Raw genomic sequence first — 20,084 nt, 5'->3', positions numbered from 1 at the left:
GACTCTACTAGGTTGAAAAAAAGATAGCAGAGCTATGGGTGCAATGGTGGTTAATTCAGGCAAGCTAAACCAGTGCCTCAGGCTAGCTAACTGGATAGAGTGCACTTCACAACTTGTAAGATGGCTGTTTGTTCCATGACATTCCTAAAATGTCAGGGCAAGATTGCTTGCCTTCGATACTTTACTGGATCTTGGGTAACAGACTTTAACAATTACCAACTTTTCTTCTCATTAATTTGAAATAAATTTGTTTACTGATGTACAGTCCTATTTACCAGTTTGGTACAGGTATTCTTTGTACAGCTCTAGAAAGCATCATTTTATGTGAGCTATTTTTCCATTGAGAACATTCTGTGTATAGCCCCATATGGCTATGTGTAGCAAATGAAAACTTAAAAAGTTAAAATGTGTTTTCCATAACATGCTTTAACTTATTCTAAACAAGTAGAAATGGATCCATCACTATTATTTTAGGAAGATGGCAAATAATTTAGTAATTAGTTGTTATATCAATAATGCTTCATCAACCTATCTGTTCACCGAGGTTATTTTTTAACCATAAAGTAGCTCAAACATCAGTAAATTTAAACATGAGCAGCTAGCTCAACATCAGTGAAACACTTTCTTAAGCCACTTTTCTTCTTCTAAATCCTGTTTTTACCAGTTCAGTATATCTCCCCAGGCAAAACAATTAGTATTTATTTAGTTAAATACACTTCCAGAATATGAACCAATTTCCGTGGGACAGCCTTCTACTTGTCAGCCTTAAAACATTGCTTGAAAGATCACATTTATTATAGCAATCTTAAAGTTAAGTGTGGTGGCATCTTAAGAAATATATCTCTTTGTTTTGTCCTAGACTAAAGGACTGAGAGGCACCTATGTGTTCTCAGCTGGTGAATTCCCAGACACAGCTGACTGAGGGGGAGAAGTCTTGTCCTGTTGTTCTGCTCAGACTTTGAGCCAGATAATAAATAAGCCTGGGCCTGAGTTTTGATCTATGGAGATGTTAATTTGCCATGATAAATCACTGTTGAGTTTCCTTGGATAAGGGGCCAAAGTATCCATTCTCTTTCTGGATGAGATATTAATTCAATTTAATTTGAATGTTAATGGTTGGTTTGAAGATTTACCTAAGGAAAAATTCAGTCTTACAAAGGTTCCAGTTACGCAGGATAGACTTGGAGCGTTTAACTGAACAATTTCACAGTAAGGCTGTGCAAAATTCAATTATTTTCATGGTGACTCTTTTCCATAGCTCTCTTTGTGCAAATTTCATTACACTACAGCCTTTTCTTCTTGCAACATAACATGATGTATGTTTGGATTAAATACAGAATATTTGGATCATCCACCAGAAATACAGGACACTCTGTGAATTGAGGCCATTTTGTAAGGAATGGTGCTATAAGGCTTTGGAAGACACATTTACAAGCAAAACATTGGCAGAGTTTTAATTTTATTTAATGACCTGCTTCCTACCAGTAATCTTGGCACTCTCTGCAGCGATTTGCAATCAATTAATCATACAGAATGTTGTAATATTGCAATAAGGACATTGGTCTCTAAGAGTCTCATAAATTGACCAGCAACAGAAACCAGGAATTGCATGCTCAGAGACCTCTTCATGTGAAACCCCAAACGAGGAGGCATTTTTAAAGTTCTTTTTTCTAACGTCCTTGGAAAACCCCAGTACTTTCTTGTAGATTCTGAGTTTTGAAGTTTCCATTTCTCAAGAATGGTATAGCCCTTTACTGAGCTATCAGTAGTATAGAAGGCTCTGTTAGCTTCAGTTTAGGCACTGGTCATTTAAATGAGGGAATTCTTAATCCTTCTGGATCACTGAAAGAGACTTTGTCTCCCCTGAATTCGGGCAGTCACGTTCAACTGCAGTAGGCCACATTTTTGGAAGTCTTAGTAGGAGTGATTCAGGAAGGAAACATGTTTCCATCCTGGGCTTACACTGACATTTGCTAGAGGCAGTTGGCAGAAGATGCATGGTGTGATATTAGAAGTTAAGGAGACTTCACATGCTTTGCTTGGCTTTGCCAGAAGCTTCTGGAATCTGCATGTTTAGGATGTTATGTTTGTATTCTTGTCATTTCAGGTACACTGTTGCATATGAACTGTAGCTATGCTGGATTTTTTCTCTTAGTATAGTATATAAGGAGCTATTAAATATTCTTAAAATTAATCCTAAACTCTTGGAGATTATATACATATATATATGTATATGTATATATGTATGTATATATATGTATATGTGTGTGTATATATTTATATATATTGTGCAGTCTTCCATATGGTTCTGTTTTAATAATAATATGGAAGCTTAATGTATATTCCATGTCATTAAAACCAAACCCTTTTTAAAAAACTAAAACCTTTCAAAGCTGTATTACTTCCAATGAGTTGGTTAAACTTATGACTCTTGATGAATTTATTCCTACCAAAGTTGTACTATTTTTTATATTTGTTAGATTATCCAGATTGGCATATAGCTTATACACAAGTAGAGCTCATCTTTTATTTTTAGATGCTTGCTGCTTCTGTTTAGCATGAGCTCTAAAATAAAAGTTTTATTTCACAAAGTTTTACATATGCAAACTACTTTTCATTGGCACATAGATTGGAGGGAGAAAACCCGGTGAACATGTCAGCCAAAATGTGATGGTCTGTTAGCGTGTAGTAATGAGGCCTATTTTGCATTCAGGCTCCAGTGTGAGAAAATGCACACTGATGTCTCCCTGGGGATCCTGGACTGGAGTGACATGCCCCTTGAAAGGAAAATGCAATAATACCACAAGGGGGTGGGGGTGGGGTAGCACATATTTAGCTTCCTCTGTAGGTACTCAACTGATTACATAGATTATCAAATTTTAAAAATTATTTTATGCTGAATAAGCAGAAAGAGGTAAAACATTATGAAAGATTGGATACTAACTTTGTCTTTTAGCATCCCTTTGCTCTGAGAGGCCTTAATGAAGATGGGAGGGAAAAGCCTGCCTCTGAACTGTGAGCTTGAGAACAAAGTACTGGGAAAAACCACATAAAAATCATCCTACTCAAAGAAGTATTATTGCTCCTGGTAAGAATGCAGAAGGATTTTTGCAAATGATGGTGTCAGTAAATTCAAGTATTCCCTCTTTATATTTACAGATACAAGATGTAGATGTTTATGTATATGGCAGATATGTTTGGCTCTTGCCTACTAAAGATTCAGATTCACATACCCACCAATGCACCCACATAGAGACACAATGCATTTTTATAAATCAAGGTGGGCTTAAAGGTAAAATAATTATACTAACAAATGTATAGTCCTGTTGATGGCTGTTGGTGATGATTTTCAAGTTTTTCAGAGAGACTGTTGGCTAACTTTGACAATGTATGGTTCAGGTAAATCCCACAAAGTGTGTTTCATGAAGGCTTTGATTAAGTGACTGAATTCACACTGTCACAGAAACACCACTAGGGTCAAAACCTGCTTAACAGTACCATTTTTGACCAGAAGGCCAAGACTAGACATGTTCCTATGAGGAAGAGTAGGTGATGTGATATTTCCCTTCCCTTCAAAGGTGAGAAGATAATCTCCCACCTCCTAAACCAGGTTTCAGCAAAAATAAACTAAAAAACATACTTTCCCAAGGTAAGGAACTTTACACGAATTTATTGGTACTTCACTTTTAAGTGAGAGATTTGAGTGAATGAATGGATGAGCAAATGAATGCATGAATGGATGCACCTGATTAATATTGAACAGTGGAGATGGCTGACTGGCATATGATGAAGATAGAAGGCTTGGAAATTACGCCTGGGTTCATATTCTAGCTCTTTCACTTACTACCTGTATTTACTTTCTTACAAGTACTTGATGTGTCTGAGTTTCCTCATCTATAAAATTGGACTTCTGGTAGTGCCTACTTTATAGGTGGTAGGAAGATCACAGAAGACAAACCTATGCCTGGAGCCTGGGAAGTACTCAGGCAAGGTAATCATCACTGCCACTGTTGTTGCATGTGCTCAGGAAGGGCTATCACCTGGGAAGTAAGTACTCAGCAGGCATGATCATCGTCACTGTGCTCAGGAAGGGGTAAATTATTACAGGTACATTTGGTCACTTAATCCACTGGACTGCTTCCAGAATGGTTGCTCTGGTGACCTGGCTTATTATTGTCTCTTCTGGATATTATCTAAAAGGGTACTTCTTTAAAGATGTTCCACGATTCCACTGGCTGTTATTACGTGTTACATGATAAAAAGTTCCCATAATCAGATAATATTGGGAATGCTGGTTTCGGGACTACACAGCTTTTTTCAAAACTTCTTTTTTGCACTTCAAAAGAGGTGCTTCCCAATCCTAATTAACTACAGCATCCTGTTCTCCAGCCCAGCATCTTTCAAGGTTACTATTCCCTGAGAAACACTAATATATGTGGATGTTGAAATAAATTCATTGCCTGTGGCACACCCTTCAAATACATTTTTTTCTCCCTTGGGAATGGTTGAATTCCAAATGACATGTCCCAGACTGATTTACTATATAGATTGTCTTTTGAAAAGCAAATCCAGTGTGATGAATTTATGATAGAGATTTGTTTAGCCCCCAGCCCAGCATTTGGACTGTGGATAAGGGTTCAAGTCCAGTCCTCTTAGGGATTTTCTGGGTCAGCTTTCTTGGGCTTATTCAAACGTGCCATGTGCTGAAAGCTAGTCATCTCTGATGGGGTACAGGAGGTTTTGTGCCTGATCTGTCTGGCCTCTGATCTCTCAACCTAACCTCGTTTTATTCTGCCCTTTCTCAGTGGTCCAGCCATATGTTGTTCTCTCCATTAGGCAAAATGTCAGGCCCCCCTACCTTTTGTACATCTATTTCCTTTGATGGCAATATCCTCTCTCTTCTGCTCTTTATTCCCAACCTGGTTAACTCTTATTCAACTTTCAAGACTGAGCTCCAAGGTCACCTCCTTTAGCCCCTCTTACTCTGGATTAGGAGCCTCTCCTGTGTGATCCTTATATTTTCCTTTAGGTTCTCTTTATTTCCACCATATTTTGTCACTTGTTTTCCCTTTAGATTCTAAGATGTTTTATATTATTTGAGATATAATTTACATACAGTGAAATGCTTAGATATTAACTATTCAGTCAGTTTTGTAGAAAGAATATCAAAGCACAGAATATTTCCATCACTCTAGAAAGCTCTCTTATACCCGACTGACGGAGCCCCACCCCCAGAAGCGACTAATCTGCTATCCCATAACCACAGGTTAATTTTACTTGTTCTAGAATGAAATGGAATCAGACATTATGTACCTTCTTGTGTCAACTTTTTCACTCAGTTTATGTTTGAGATATATCCATGCTACTGTATAAATCCATAGTTAGTTCCCTTTTATTACAGAGTAATCTAGCATTGATGAATTTTTTTCCCATTTTTCTGTTGATGGATGCCTGGCTTATTTATAGTTTTTGGCTGTTATGAATAAAGCTGCTGCCAACAGTCTTATACAAGGCTTTTTGTGAATTAGGTTATCATTTCTCTTGAATAAATACCTAGCAGAATTGTTCCTAGAATAGGTACCTGTTTAACTTTTCTTGATTTTTTTTATTGAAATGTAGTTTGATGTAAGATATTATATTGGTTTCAAGTGTGCAACATAGTTATTCAACAGTTATATACATAATTAAATCCTCACTCCAACTAGGACAGTTACTGTCTATCAATATGTTACAGAAGTATTGACTATATTCACTATGCTGTACTTTCATCCCCATGACTAATTCATATTATGAATGAGATTTTGTGCCTCTGTATGCCCTTCACCTATTTCACCCACCCACCCAAACCCCTCCTTCATGGTAACCATCAGTCACATCTCAGTGTCTAAGAGTCTATTGCTATTTTGTTCATTTTATTTTGTTTTGTTTTTACATTCCATAGGTAAGTGAAATCATATGGTATTTCTTTCTCCACTATTTATGCTATTTTCCTTATAATACCCTCTAAGTCTATTCATGTTGTCGCTAATGCAGAATTTCTTTTTTATGGCTAAATAATAGTCCATTGTGTTATGTATCACATCTTCATCTATTGTTGGACACTTTGATTGCTTTATATCTTGGCTATTGTAAATAATGCAGTGATAAACATAGGGTGCCTGTTTAACTTTTAAGAAACACTTTTTCAAAATGATTGTACAGACTCTAAATTTCCTGGGTTCTGAGAGAAGATCCTATTTAACCTAATTTCTCTGGTGTTTAGTCCAGTGCAGGGTACACACTCGGCATGCAGTGTGTATTGAAGAATCAGTGGATAAGAAGCTCAAACCAGTTTCCATTCTGACACACCCCCTACTAACTGACAGAAAAATGAATACTTGGTCAAAGGGCTGAAACTCAGTTGGCTAAGTGTGGGCTCATTCCAGGCAGACAAAAAAAGAGTGACATAGCCCCTTCTCACCCTGTTCCTGGAACACTCTCTCATTTCAGGGCAGCAGTATCAGCAGACAAAGCCAAGTATTCAGAGTAATACTCAGTCATAGAAAGGACTTAGTCACCAGTAGCTGATGAACTTACCTCCTCAAGTTCCCAACAGTGCCATTCCAGCCTCACAACTACCCTCCCAGCGCACCACCCCACTGCCTTGAGTCACCTGCACAAACTCAGACTTGAGCCAAACTGAAACTCTCCTTTCTTACAGCATCCAGCTTTTTCTTCCTTTTGCGAAGTGGTAGCCCCCACCAGTAATCCCTGCACATGAGGCCGGCTCTCCTTATTGACATCCTGGTCAGTCTTCAAGGCTCAGTTCAGGTGCCGCCTCTTCTCTGGCGTCTGGCCTGGCCACCACGTGTGGAGGCCTGCTCTCTGAGGGTCTCTGAAGGGGTGCCCGGCTGCGGACAGTCTCCGCCAGCCACTTAGCAGGACGGCCTGCCTTTCTCGCGGTTGTCTGTCTGCCGCTTCCCACTTGGAGAGCTCCAGCCTTCCTCAGGGTGGAGGGCTGGTGGGCCTTGGTGGTCTGCAGGAGCCAGGGCCGTAGGTCCCCAGGGAATAGCTGAGGCTGCTCTTCATGATTCTGGCTCTTGGCAGCTGATGGCATCAGAGAGAAGTTAAATTGTGTTGTAGGACTGTGGCTCCTTCTAGAGAAGAGTTGTTTACAGAAGAAAGGCCTAAAAGGATGAGGACAGAGTGTAAACTTGGGAATTCATGACACCTGGCAGGTAAAGGGAACGTAGCTTTCTTTAGGCTCCAGTGTTAGTCACAGGTCACATGTCAGGAAGCACAAATATTAACAGAGTAGCTTCATATGACATTTGTATGCATAAGACGAAGTAAGTTCCTATAGGGAGAAGTGGCTCCAAGGAGTTGAGCAGTTTATCCTGTGGTATATATGTTCTCTTTTGATGGCTATTTTGGTAAAGTTCTAATTTTGCCTCTTCTGCAAACTGCTACTTTTCTAATGGTACAATTTCTAAAAATATTTAAGTTGAACTTCCAGAAACATAACATAGTTATCTTTACTCTGATAACAAATGTGAAAAGAATGCCAAGGGTATGTAAATCTGCATTAAAGAAACATGTATTCTATATATTATATAGTACTTCTACAATTATAATCATTTTGAGGGGCATAAACTTAAAGCTGCAGTCAGAAAAGATATTTCAGGGTTCGGTTTCTTGGCAAAAATTACTTCAAACAAATGGGAGTTACAAAAAATAATCTAACTTTTAAAAAGAAAAAATTTCATTGCTCTAAAAACCATAAACACCAATTTCTTAGAACAGAAAAGGCATGTAAATTCTTTGACATCTCATAATTGTATAGTTTATCAAGAGAAAAATACAATCATTTTTAGGCATTTAAAGAATTGGATGCCAACTTTTTTTCAAATTCTGGTAAAAACATAATTATTAAGAAGTAGGTAGAACTAATTAGCTTGGGTGTGTTTTGATCTAATTGCTTGCCTTCTGGTTTAAAGAAAAACACTGCATCTTTTATGCTTCAGACTTTTAACAGCTGCTTTTCCTTGTACTGCATCAGTAGGGAGTATAGCAACATTAAAAACCCGAGGTTGGTTTCCTGCATTATTCACCTGGCAGAGGAATCCAGCTCTTCTCTCAGCAAAATGAGAGGTATAACTCTTTCAACAGTAGGGTCACACAACAGGCAATTTCCAGAAAGTCAGCTTTATTGGCATGGCACTTAGAAGTCCCTGGTCTCTACATCCTTCAGAGCAACTCAGTGCCATGAAAATACTCCCATCCTTGTAGCTGGAGAACTACATGTCATCTAATTCAGCCCACCCTTAAAAAATTATCCCTGCTTCTTACCAGAGACTCTAAGATTTGAATATATTATTTTGATCTAGAAAATGAACTTGACATTTTTTTTGCTTACCTGAATGTAATGGACAATTTCAAACATATACAAAATTAAACAAAATATAGCAACCACTCATGTACCATCACTCAACTCCAGCTTCAAAAATTTAGAAACTTACGGCCAGTCAGGTTTTGTCTAGACTCCTGTTCTCTCCTGCCCCAATATTATTTTGAAGCAATATCTAAAAAATCACATAAAAACATTTATTGATCCATAACATTTCAGCCTAAAAGATAAGACTCTCTTTTTAAAGCTATCACACCAAAAAAATTACCAAAAACCTGTAATATCAACGTCTAGTTAGTATCCAAATTTCTAATAGTTTCATTAAAGTGTGTACTTTTTTAGCCTTTTTTGTTTTGACTCAGGATCCAAATAAAATCCATATATTGCAATTGTTTGCTGTGTATTTCAATGATTTTTTTAATAATTTATGAAAAATTTCAAACTTACAGAAAAGTATAGAAAATATGTATCAGGCATGCATTTAACAAATGTTAATATTTTCCCACATTTACTCAGATATCTCCTTGCCTTTTTAAAGAAATGTTATAGATATGAAGTCCCTCCCCCTTATCTTTTATCTTAGAGTTAACCAATATCCTGTAGTACATATTTCCACAGTATGTTTTTATGCTATCACTACACATATCTATCCATAAATAATACATATTTTTTTTCTTAATACTTAACCTGCCCTTCTGCCTTCTTTCTCTCCATATATATGTGTCTTCTGGCAACTTATTTTCTTCACTCAATGTGCATATTCATACATGTAGTTCAAATAGTTCATGTTAAACATCTGTATACTATTCCATTATATGAATAAATAGCATATTCTTACCCTACTAAGGAACAATTAGAACATTCCAATATTTTTCCTATTACAATTGGTTTTAAGTATTCTTTTATGTACATCTCCATATGAATGAGAGTTTACTTAGACAATACCCCTCAAATTTGTGAATATATCTTTGGTTTTGCTATTATTGAGCTCTCTCTAAAGTTGTATAATATTATAGAAGCAATATACAAGAGTTCCAATTCCTACAGATCCTTCCCAACACTTAATGTTGTTAAGCTTTGAAATTTTTGCCAGTATCATGGATATGAAATGGAAACTCATTCTTTCTATCTGATCCTTCCTAATTACCAGTGAGATTTAGTACCTTTTTTATATTTATTAGCTTTTCAGGTTCCATCTCTGTGAATTGCTTGTTCATAAAGGCAGTTTGGGATTTTCTAATGAATTTTGGAATTTCAGAAGTGTCCACTCTTAATTATACACACACATTGATTCTTTTTTAAATGGGCTCAATATATTCTTTACTTTCAGAGGAATCATATTTAAAGTTATATGTGGACACTTTGAGATTGGAAAAGGACATGGGAACTGAGCTCTTTCAAGATGGAGAAAAATCAACTGTATAGGAAGAAGCCATTTGAAATAATGTGATCAATTCTGCTCTATTGAGACATTAACCATATTCCTTATTTTCTTACTTGATTACTTTTTGCCTGCCTCCCACTGTTTTCCTCCAAAGCTCCTATATCTCTCTCAATAAGTGATAGATATTTTATGCATGCTCCATACATCCACTACCTATCAGCTTCGTTTTCCCTCCTGGAAACTTCCCTGCAGGATGCTCTGTCATCCTGACCTGCTATGCCCTTGCTCTCAGGACCTGCTGTGTAGCTGTCCCCTGAGGCATCCCTTCACATCTTTCCTGTGTTGGACCCTATGTCCTCAGTCCCATTCATTCTCTTTTATGGCATGTTCCTTGATTTGGTGGAGCACCTCTTCTAACTTTCTTAAGAAGAGGTGTAGTGAAAGCAAATTTTTTCCAAATTAGTGGAAATGTCTTCATTTCATTTATTTGTTTTTGCTACTTTACACTTAGTTTTTAAAACATATCTGGGCTTAGAATTCTAGATAAAAAATTATTTGTCTTCAGAGTTTCAAAAAGTTTGATTCTTCTACTTCCCAGGGTTGCTGTTGGAAAGTCTGATGCCATTTTGATTCCTAATCCTCTGTGACTTGTTCTGGCTTGTTAGAAGCCTTTTTTTTTTACTTCTTCTTGGATGACTTTTATAATATACCTTTGTGTGGGCTTTTGTTGAAATCATTTTTATGATTATTCTTAAGTCTTTTTCAACCAGAAATATATTTCATTCGATCCTGGTAAATTTTCTTTAAAAAAACATTGCTTCTCTTAGTTTTATCTAACTGGTACTGTTTATGGCTGTAAGTTGGATCCTCTGATTTTTCTGGGTTTTTTCCCCCCTTTTTCCACTTCATGTTTTCTGCTTTCTGAAAAATTTTCATCTCCTGGACCACCTCCTACTCCATCAATGAAAAAAAATTTGGCTAGCATTTTTTAATTCCCAAGAGGATTTTTCTTATTCTCTTATAGTTCCTATTTTATGGGATCTTGTTCTTGTTTTGTGATTGAAATGCCTTTTAAATATCTTTTTAAAGATATCAGTTATGGTTTTTGAAGTTTTCTTCAGCTTCCTGTGTCCCTGAGTTGTGTTCTGTTTTCAAGTTAAGTTTGTCTCTGTGTGCTTGAAGTGCTCTCTCATATTTCATGGCATACCTACCATTGTGCCTTGGTGTGAGGATTGAATTGAATATTTGATTCAAGGTCAAATATTGTTAGTGACTTTAAAGAATCTTGACTACATTTTCAGTTTGATTCTGTTGAAAAGGCAAGGATTATACTAAGTGAAGCTTTAAGGTACTTTCCAAACATAAGAATTCCAAATGGTGATTCCCACCACTCTAATAAGAGTAGATGGAATTTTGAATCAGGTATTCACTAATTCATTCATTTGACAGTATATATTGGCACCTATGAACTGAAATTTATTTTGATATTATGAGACTAGATGTACTACCTTTATTTCCCATTTCTTAAATGTTACTTTTTAGTTTTAAGTAAACTCAAAAGGCTAACGAATAGGAATCCAAATTCCAGGAGAACCATATCAACTCATTGCCATGGATAAATACACCCAGGATATAAAATAAGATCTTTTCAGAATCATACTTCACTTAGGAGATGTTAGATTTTCTAGGCAAGAGCAAAGATCATTCCTGAATCTCTCACTTTTTATGGGTAGCTATAAACTCAGATGAACCTCATGTACTTTATGGAATAGGTTCATACAAATTGTGTATCTTTCTAAATAGATATAAATCCACATGCAGCACTTGCCAATGATTTGTCATACAGTTACATTAAAACTGATCTAAATACACTTGGCATCCAGAGAAGGCTTCTAATTTATTGCCACAGTGTTTCATTTATATCAGATATATAGAAGCTAGGCTGTTGGGATAACAGAATATTTTGTAATGTTATGGCCCAAATACATGGAAGGTTATGGGCTTTAAAAAATGTATCATGGAGCATTTCAAAAAAGGCAAAAGTAGAAAGAATCTTTAGTGAACTCCCAGCTTTAATGATTACCAGCACATGCCAATCCTTGTTCATAAATGCCCTCTTCTATCTCTTCTCATGTCAAATTATCTTAAAGCAAACCCAGGCTGTCTTATCATTTCATCCAAAAATACTTTAGTATCATTCTTGAAAAGATATGGACTCTTTGTTTTTTTAATGTCACCATAATATCATTGTTACACCTAAAGAAAATTTAACAATTTTTACTTAAAAATCATACTGTCAGGACTTGAATTTCTCTGTCTCAGTTTTTTTCCTTGGTTTCCAAATAATTTCATATATTGCATCTGGTTTGTATATCTAAGTCTCTTTTAATCTAAAGTTCCCCTGCCATTAAAAAAAAAGCCTTATAATTTGTTGAAAAGACATTTTCTTTTTCTGCAAAAGATTTTTTGTCTGAAACTTTCCTATATTCTGGATTTTGCTGATTGCATACCTATAGTGTCATTTAATATATTCTTCTCCCCCTATGTTTTCTGTAAACTGGTTGTAGGGAATAGATATTTGGATACATGCTTGATTTTTTGATATGAAAAAAATCTTCACAGATGGTGGTGTATATTTCCTATACTGTATATGTTATAGGTTTCCTATTGCAGCTCATCAGGAGCTTTACCATGTCTATTTCTCTTTTTGTGATGTTAAGATTGATCTGTGAGTTCAGATATTGCCAATTTGATCTATCCATGATAAAGTTCCCCATCAGCTTTTACTCTTTATGATTTTAGCAGCCATCGATGATTATTGCCTGGGTCTGCTATAGACATACATGTACATGGTTAAGAGCTTTTGAATTTGGAAAACCTTATCTATTTCTAGCTTCCCACCCCTGATTTATTCTGGCATCTTAGTCGTGTATTTCTGTTTCCTTGCCTCTAATAAATGTATCATTCTCCAGTACATACTATTTCCCAAAGTATGTTAACATGGAACACAACACCGCAAAGTACACAGTGAGAAAAATCTCCCTGAGTTTGGGGGTGTCACATACTGTTTTTCCCCCTGTGAGATTTATACTACAGTTGAGCCTATTAAAGTTCTAAGGAATCTGTCAATAAAGAAACTATTTATGCAGAGTTTCATCAACTTAGTTGAGACTATATTCTTTTATCATTAATACCTGTTAGTATCCCCCTGATGTGAAGGTCAAGGCTTCTTAACACTGGCACCTTGTGGGGGAGAAAGGAGAGTGTGAGAGCAAATCCAAGTTCAGTCAACAGAGATAATGAATGTATCATGACATTGCTTATCAGTGTATTGGCTGCTTCAATGGCCGTTTCTTCTCAGTGTTACCTATATAACTGACATAGATTATTCCAAACGTGTTGATTATTGAAGAAAAATAGAGTCCAACTCTGCAAGTCACAACTTCACAAGAATTAGACACAGTTTGCTTTCTGACATTACAAATGTAGACATGCACACTGCACACATCCCAGAGCGCACTTCAACTATTTCTGTTGGTGCAGGAGGACTAGTGCAGGGAACCATGACACGAATTGAGATGGTTGGCTTCAGATATCATCACCAGGTTTGTGTTCATGCCAGAGGCTCATATCCTGTTTGTGGCTCACTATGGAAATGGAGTTGGCAAAATTGGGATACAGACCAATTTTCCATTGCTCTGAAGATACATCGAGCTCTGTACAATAAGTGTTTTGCATTACAAGGAAAATGCCGTGCGTTAATGCTCCTGAGAAAAAAGCAGTGATTGCCAGTAATGCCATCAGGAAACGATTTTTTAAATGTTTCACAGTATGAGCATGAATCGATCATTAATAGGGAATACAAGTTATTTTGCAGACTTGGAACGAGAATGAAAAACATTCTTTTGAGGCAGAGTTATTCTAGGAAAGTGTGAATTTTGATTTGAGGAACATGCACAAGGGACATAGTAATAAGAACACTTCATTAAAACAAACAAGAACAGAGCCCAGACCTAGAAGACACGATGCTCTGTGAGTTTTGTCTGGGAGAATGGAAAGGGGTGAGGCATGGGGAGGGCTGCACACGGCGTCGCCAGTGACACGCTTTTTTCAGCCTTGAGCAGCTGGATGCTTAGCCATAGGTACACCGCTGACCTGAATTCAGACCTTGGCGGTTGATGTTTACAGTAAAAGTTTAACTGCTGTTTTTAAACGTAAATAAAGCTTTTGTTTAAAAATCATGATTTAAAATGTGTTTTGGAAAATCCAGAAAAAGGCAGACTTTGTTAATTAAAGATGATAACCCTTTCTGTTGTCACAAACCTGTTCTTTATGACAAGTTTCTCTTAAGTTTGCTTGTCATAGAAGAGGGGGATCAAGCACAGATTTTGTCTGAAGACATTATCTTGCATTCATTAAGTAGATTTCCAAATACTATCTTTTGAGGATTGTTTGTGGGCTCAACATAAATGTATTTTTGGTAAGATTGAAGGTAGACCAGTTGGACACATACCTGGACATTACCCTAGAACATTTAAAATGCAACTTAAATTTGCATTTCTTGAGCATAAAGCAGTTGAAAAATTCATTTGGTTTTTGCACTTCTAGGATATTTGGTGAATCACTGAGCCAAAACACAGATGTAAAAGTCCTCATACAGTATAAAAAAGTTTAGAGGTCTGAAATGATGATTTCAGTTTAATCCTTCATGAACTGAAGCCCAGAGAAGGGAAATGACTTGCCCAAGGTTACATTTTACCCTGTGGTTTAAGAGATTTCATTCACTTCCCAGTTTAGGAGGCATTCTATTCATTTTTAATATGGTTTATGGTTGCATTTTACACCTGGAGTTTATAGTCTGGACTTGAAAATAACCAGTTATCCAGTTGGCTCCAAAGACTAATAGTGATGGTGAGCCAACGGCAGGGAGCTTGATTTTACTTCCTGCAAGGGTCAGTTTTTCAGGAGTTGATTTGTATAGTTGTATGTCATCCAGACCTGATTTTCTTCCCTACAGTTTGAAATTCCAACAACAGGTGAGAAGAAAAAAGTGTGAAAATGCTAAATACCACTGTCAAGCAACAGGTTGCAACTAAGGGCTATAAAAGGGCAATCAATTTAGGGAATGTCTCTGGATATCAGTGCACCATGCAGCTCATGTCCCTTGGTAACAGGGTAGCATTTTTGCCCACACCGGCAAGAAAAAGGGAATAATACCAGCCAAAATGTAGATACATAAAATTTTTTTTAAATGTCATTAGTGGGTCTAAGGAAATTTCTTGTGAATGATGAAGTTTTAGGGTATGGATAAATATTCAGGAAAACAGAAAAAAAAATCCCTGAACCAAGACTCTTCTCCACTTGGTTTAGCTAGGCCTTTCAGGCTTTCATGTGTTATAGCTTTTTGTACTTATTGTAAGGTTAATAATGTTCACGCTGTTCAGTTTCCACAGGTTTGGTGAGGATTAAATTATTTCATGAACCAAGACTCTTCTCCACTTGGTTTAGCTAGGCCTTTCAGGCTTTCATGTGTTATAGCTTTTTGTACTTATTGTAAGGTTAATAATGTTCACGCTGTTCAGTTTCCACAGGTTTGGTGAGGATTAAATTATTTCATGTCAACTAGGAGGGAAAGTTGTGTTGAGACATTAGATTGAAAAATTCTTTATAGTTTGAAGTTTTGTTTTGTTACTATAGCATTTCATTTTTAGTTAACCAAATTATGATTTTATTAATATTTCTTTGCTTATTAAAAAAAGGTATTCCATCTGTATGGTAGCAATTTACTGGCATTTTGATCACAAAACTGGCTGAATAATTTTAGTCCTCAAGCCTTCTGCTTTCTGAATCAGGGAGGTTTAATTTTCACAAATGTTTTTTTCAGTTTAGGGTTCTATATGATGATCATACCCTCTAGGGTAAAAAGTGTGGGAAAAGGTGGCTGACCTTGAGATGTATGCAATTCAGTTGTACTGGAGTTCTTTCAGTGTTGAAATGGAATAATAAAATCAGAAAGCACGGAACGGTTTCTAATTTCAAAGACAGGCTGTCTGACCTTGCCTGAATAGTTCAGGTAGAAATCAAGAGGGAACAAGGAGAAGGAAATTAAGTTCCCCTCTGGGTGACATACAACCACCACAACCTCTACTAACACATTTGGGATTACGATGTGGGCCATTCAGTTTAGGGTCCAGCAAGCTCTCACCTGGAGTTGTTTTTCTCCTGTATTTTTGTTATTTTTAAAAGTTCTTATTAAACTTGTATACCCCCTTACACACACACACACACACACACACACAAATACAACTTTACTCCCCCACCCCCACATCCCCCACTCCCCACCACAGTCACTTATTCATTCTTGGTTCTCTATCTCCCTGAACTAGAGCCTACAATTTAATTTAAGAAAGAAGAACTCTAATACATATTGGGTTCTTTGGCTCTATTTGGACAAGTCTTCTCTTGAAATCAGGGAAGGGACTTCCCAGATACATAGACTCACTAGTGTTTGGATTCTTGTTTCAAACCGCAGAGGAAGGAAACTTACATGGATTAAGGGCTTCCATTAAGCCTAATTGCCACAGGCACCAGTCAGCAGTCACCTCCCAACCACCTCATTCAATGAATGATTATTCATTCCCCATGTAGTATTTCTTGTGCCCTGGCTGGACAGCCTTTCTGTTGGCTAAGAGGTCTCCAACCTGCCAGCATCTGCTGGATGGAAGTTTTGATGCATGTTTAAAAATAAACATCAGTAATTTAACTGGGAATATTTGTTTTTAGTGGTGAAATGGCTTTAGTCATTCAATGGCTGGGAAAAAGAATTGAAAGCAGGAAAGTGTGTTGTGACCACAGACAGGCCTCTTTTGTCTCCCAATGTGATAAAGCAGGATGGAGAATATTCTAGGTTGATTTGTATTGCTCTGATAGTGAAATCACCAATTGGGGTGTTTTGTGTTTACCTGATTAACTTCCTCATTTTATTATAATTGCTTTTTAGGAGCCCAGAAAGTTTTTCTTTTTCTTGTGTCTTTTTTTGGTTAAGTGACTCTTCAAATGTGGTGCTTGGGGAGAATAAGTCTTAACATCCAGGGGCCCTAAATGCAGCATAGATGTTCAGCTGTTTCTGGCACAATGAGAAATGGGAATCGTAAGAACCTTGCACAGATCAGCAAGTGCCAAGGGTCCTCTGAGTTCAAATCTAAATTACTTCCTGGTTGCATGATGTCGGGCAAGGAATTTAACTAGCTTGAGCTTTAATGTCCCAGTCTGTAAGTTGTGAGTTACAGCATTTTGGGCCTTGAAGAGATGATGACTGTAAGAGACCTGAAGCACCCCTGTGCTCAGAGAAGGCACTCTCTACGTGGTGGTGGGTAGGGGCCTCCTCATGGCTTATATTTTCAGCAGTTAGTTGGTTCCCATATTTGAAGTGCAGGATTGGGATTGGGATCAGTAGAATCAAGTCACCACAATCCAGATGGATTTTTTTGTGTCCCTTTGGCATCTAGAGTCAGGGATGGCCCAAACCTTTAAAGGAGTAGAGCTGTGGAGTGCAGCCTCGCCACCCCTTCCCTCCCCTCCCTGGGGTACTACTTCCTCAGCTTCAGAGGCCCAGGTCAGCCCCTCCAGGTGACTTGTGTTCACTTCTGCAGCCTGTCTGCCCCTCTTCCCTTGGCCCTGCAGCCAACTGGAAGAAGTGATGAAAAGGAGGTATAGCAAAGGGGGCCACATCCCTGAAGACGGAGTTTTGTGTGACATTTTGCTCTTCGTTCCTGCCAGGCCTTGCTTCCTACCTTCTCTACAACCAAAGATCCTTGTCTGGAGAGCAAAAGTCACAAGCATTTTTGTCATTAAAATGTCAGCAGTTATATGTACCCTCTATCTAAATAATAGAGGCTTGGAATAAAATGTGGCAAGGATTACAATGACTTCTTAATGACTGAAAAAAGAGCAGGTGGGCCTCAGGGCTATACATCTTCACTACCTGGGTTTCCATGGATACTCTGCTTTTTGCTCCCACTAAAGCTGATTTTTTGTAATTTTGCCTTATAGCTGAGCCTCAGGTAGGGTGGTTAATGGATACAAATGTGGAAAAAATGGTTTGTAGCAAGAGTCTTTCTTTTCTTCAAATCAAAACCCCCTCACTTCCCCTTTAAACCATACATCAGAGGGTTTTACCAGGGAAAGACTATGCCTTGCCATTGCTAGGTAAACAGAAAAGAGCAAATGCAGTCATAGTTGATATTGGGATGATTTTCCCTAGGAACCTGGTCACTCTTGCTAGTCATTGGTGTACTGTTAATAGATTGGCATGCTGGTGAGGCTGGAGGGTCTTAATTCTTCAAGTCCTTTCTCCCCACCCCTTGCCCACATCAGTAAAATACCAGATACATTATTGGAGTCTAATAGTTTATTGCATATAACTAGAACATACACTGTATTTCTAAGACCTTGAAACCTATTTTTAAAAATAAAGGAGACCCTCAGCAGTAGCCATGCTCCAATAGCAGCAAATGCTGATGCATCTATTTGACCCTCCCCTTGGAGTGTTCGTAAAGGTTGTTCTTAGCCACAGGAGACATTTATACAGACAACTAAACATGCCTTAATGATATTGGGTAACTCATCAGATACCCCTTTGGTTCCTTTCTCCCTGGACTTCCCCATCCTCTCTGGTGGACTGTGTGGGCCCTGGGCTCCCCAGTCTTAGAGAGCTCTGGGTCCGTGCATCAGCCGCCCGCCTGGTCTCAGGCTGGCTCTTCTGTGACTGTGCTGTCTTTCTCTTGCAGATTTGGACATCTCTCAGACTGAGTTCTCATCCCTCCACGACTCAGATCAACTTGGCCCTCAGCTGCCCATGTTTACAACAGAAGCAGAGCTAAATCTACAGACAGTCACCAGACAAGATGGGGAAAGTGAAGACGGAGCTGAAGAAAACATTGTTTACCTCTAATTGTGTTGTCGTTATTTTCCAAAACAAAACAAAACACTGGCATTTTGGGGAGATTTTTTTTTTCCTTTCCCGATGTGTGTGTGACTATCCACGTCCAAATTGCTTTAAGATATTTATATATCTTTAATATTCCATGCAAGTTCATTTTGGGGGCATGAGTCTAATAATTAAATTATTGAGCTGCAGCTCTGTTTGTATAATCATTAACTTATCACACCTAATTTCAGATTCTGGAGGAGAAATCAACTGGAGTAAACAAATATTTTCAAAGTTGTACGACTATAGAGTAAAAGTCCGTATTGCATTTTTTGCTGGATTATCTGGTTTTCGAATGCCTTTTAGGATCTAGATGACACAATTTGGATGGAAGGAGTGATATTTGTAATGGGCAAACGTTCATGATCACCCCAGCTGATTGTAAGCGTGGCCACAGTGCCCCAGAGGGCAGAGAAAGATGTGGGAAAGGCCTTTTCTTGACCAATTTTTAACCTGCTAATTTCTCCTTGGGACATCAATGGGGTCACTCCTGATAGTCCTCTGTCACAGTCACCATGCTACCAGGGGTCCTGGCTGGGCCTGAGCTTTGACCTGGAAGCCACTCTGACATGGACACAGTCTGGACTCTGGAACCCGGGCCACTGCTTGGCAGATGCACTTTCTTGGTCGTAATGCTTTCAAGCTACAGTTCAGCATCTTTCAACACAGTCCAGAGGCAACGCTCCAGCAAGTCAATTTCGATGTAAATATTGAAACTCCAGGAGAGCCCTTGCTTTTCTCTGCCAGCCCTGGGAGCCACAACTACCATTCACTAGAAGGATCTCTGCCCTGGACAAAACTGCTCTCTTGGCAAAGTTTGCTGCTTGCTAAGTGTTTTTCCACAAAGGAAAACCAGCACATTCTGCCTTCAGAGGAGTATGGGTGCCTGTATGGGAAAATAAACCAGGAAATGTTTTCAGCTTGTTCTTCAGAAATAACTTGTATGTGTTTTGGTCAATGTCAAAAATATCTTTTACCTCACTATTTTACTTGGAAATTTTAATATTGTGTAGGACCGTAGTAAAACACACATTCCACACACAAATACAATCTCCCCTTATTAAAAGTGAAAGTAAAGGAAGAGCACTAAATTCACCCAGAATTGCAGCATTTAACAGGAGAGAGCTGTAATAAGAAGGGAAAAAAAATTCACCCAGATTTCACTGTTTGTTTTCCTATTTAAAGTTGCCAGTTGAATACCTACTTTAGGGATACTTTTTGTGGGGGCACTCTTTCTGACTTGCTGTTTCTTGCCATTTTGGTCACAATCACATTAACAGCTTCAGAGACTCATCTTCACACAATGGATATAGCTTATTAAAACT

General features: G+C 37.9%; 1 protein-coding gene across 6 annotated transcripts in view; it reads left to right on the top strand.

Moving 5' to 3' along the window:
• Nucleotides 1–19,697, top strand: part of ARHGEF28 (Rho guanine nucleotide exchange factor 28) — a 327,107-nt gene extending 307,410 nt beyond the window's left edge. For all 6 annotated transcript variants that reach the window (XM_073235080.1, XM_073235074.1, XM_037026121.2 and 3 more), the window contains one exon: nt 18,560–19,697. In XM_073235080.1, the coding sequence (XP_073091181.1) occupies nt 18,560–18,723 (164 nt within the window). In that variant the 3' untranslated portion in view covers nt 18,724–19,697. The remainder of the gene's footprint in view (nt 1–18,559) is intronic.
• The last annotated feature ends 387 nt before the right edge of the window (nt 19,698–20,084 follow it).

Source organism: Manis javanica, chromosome 1 (genome assembly GCF_040802235.1).
Source record: "Manis javanica isolate MJ-LG chromosome 1, MJ_LKY, whole genome shotgun sequence".
Classification (NCBI taxonomy): domain Eukaryota; kingdom Metazoa; phylum Chordata; class Mammalia; order Pholidota; family Manidae; genus Manis; species Manis javanica.
The sequence above is the reverse complement of the archived record's forward strand: the minus strand, read 5'-3'. Positions and strand labels throughout refer to the sequence as shown.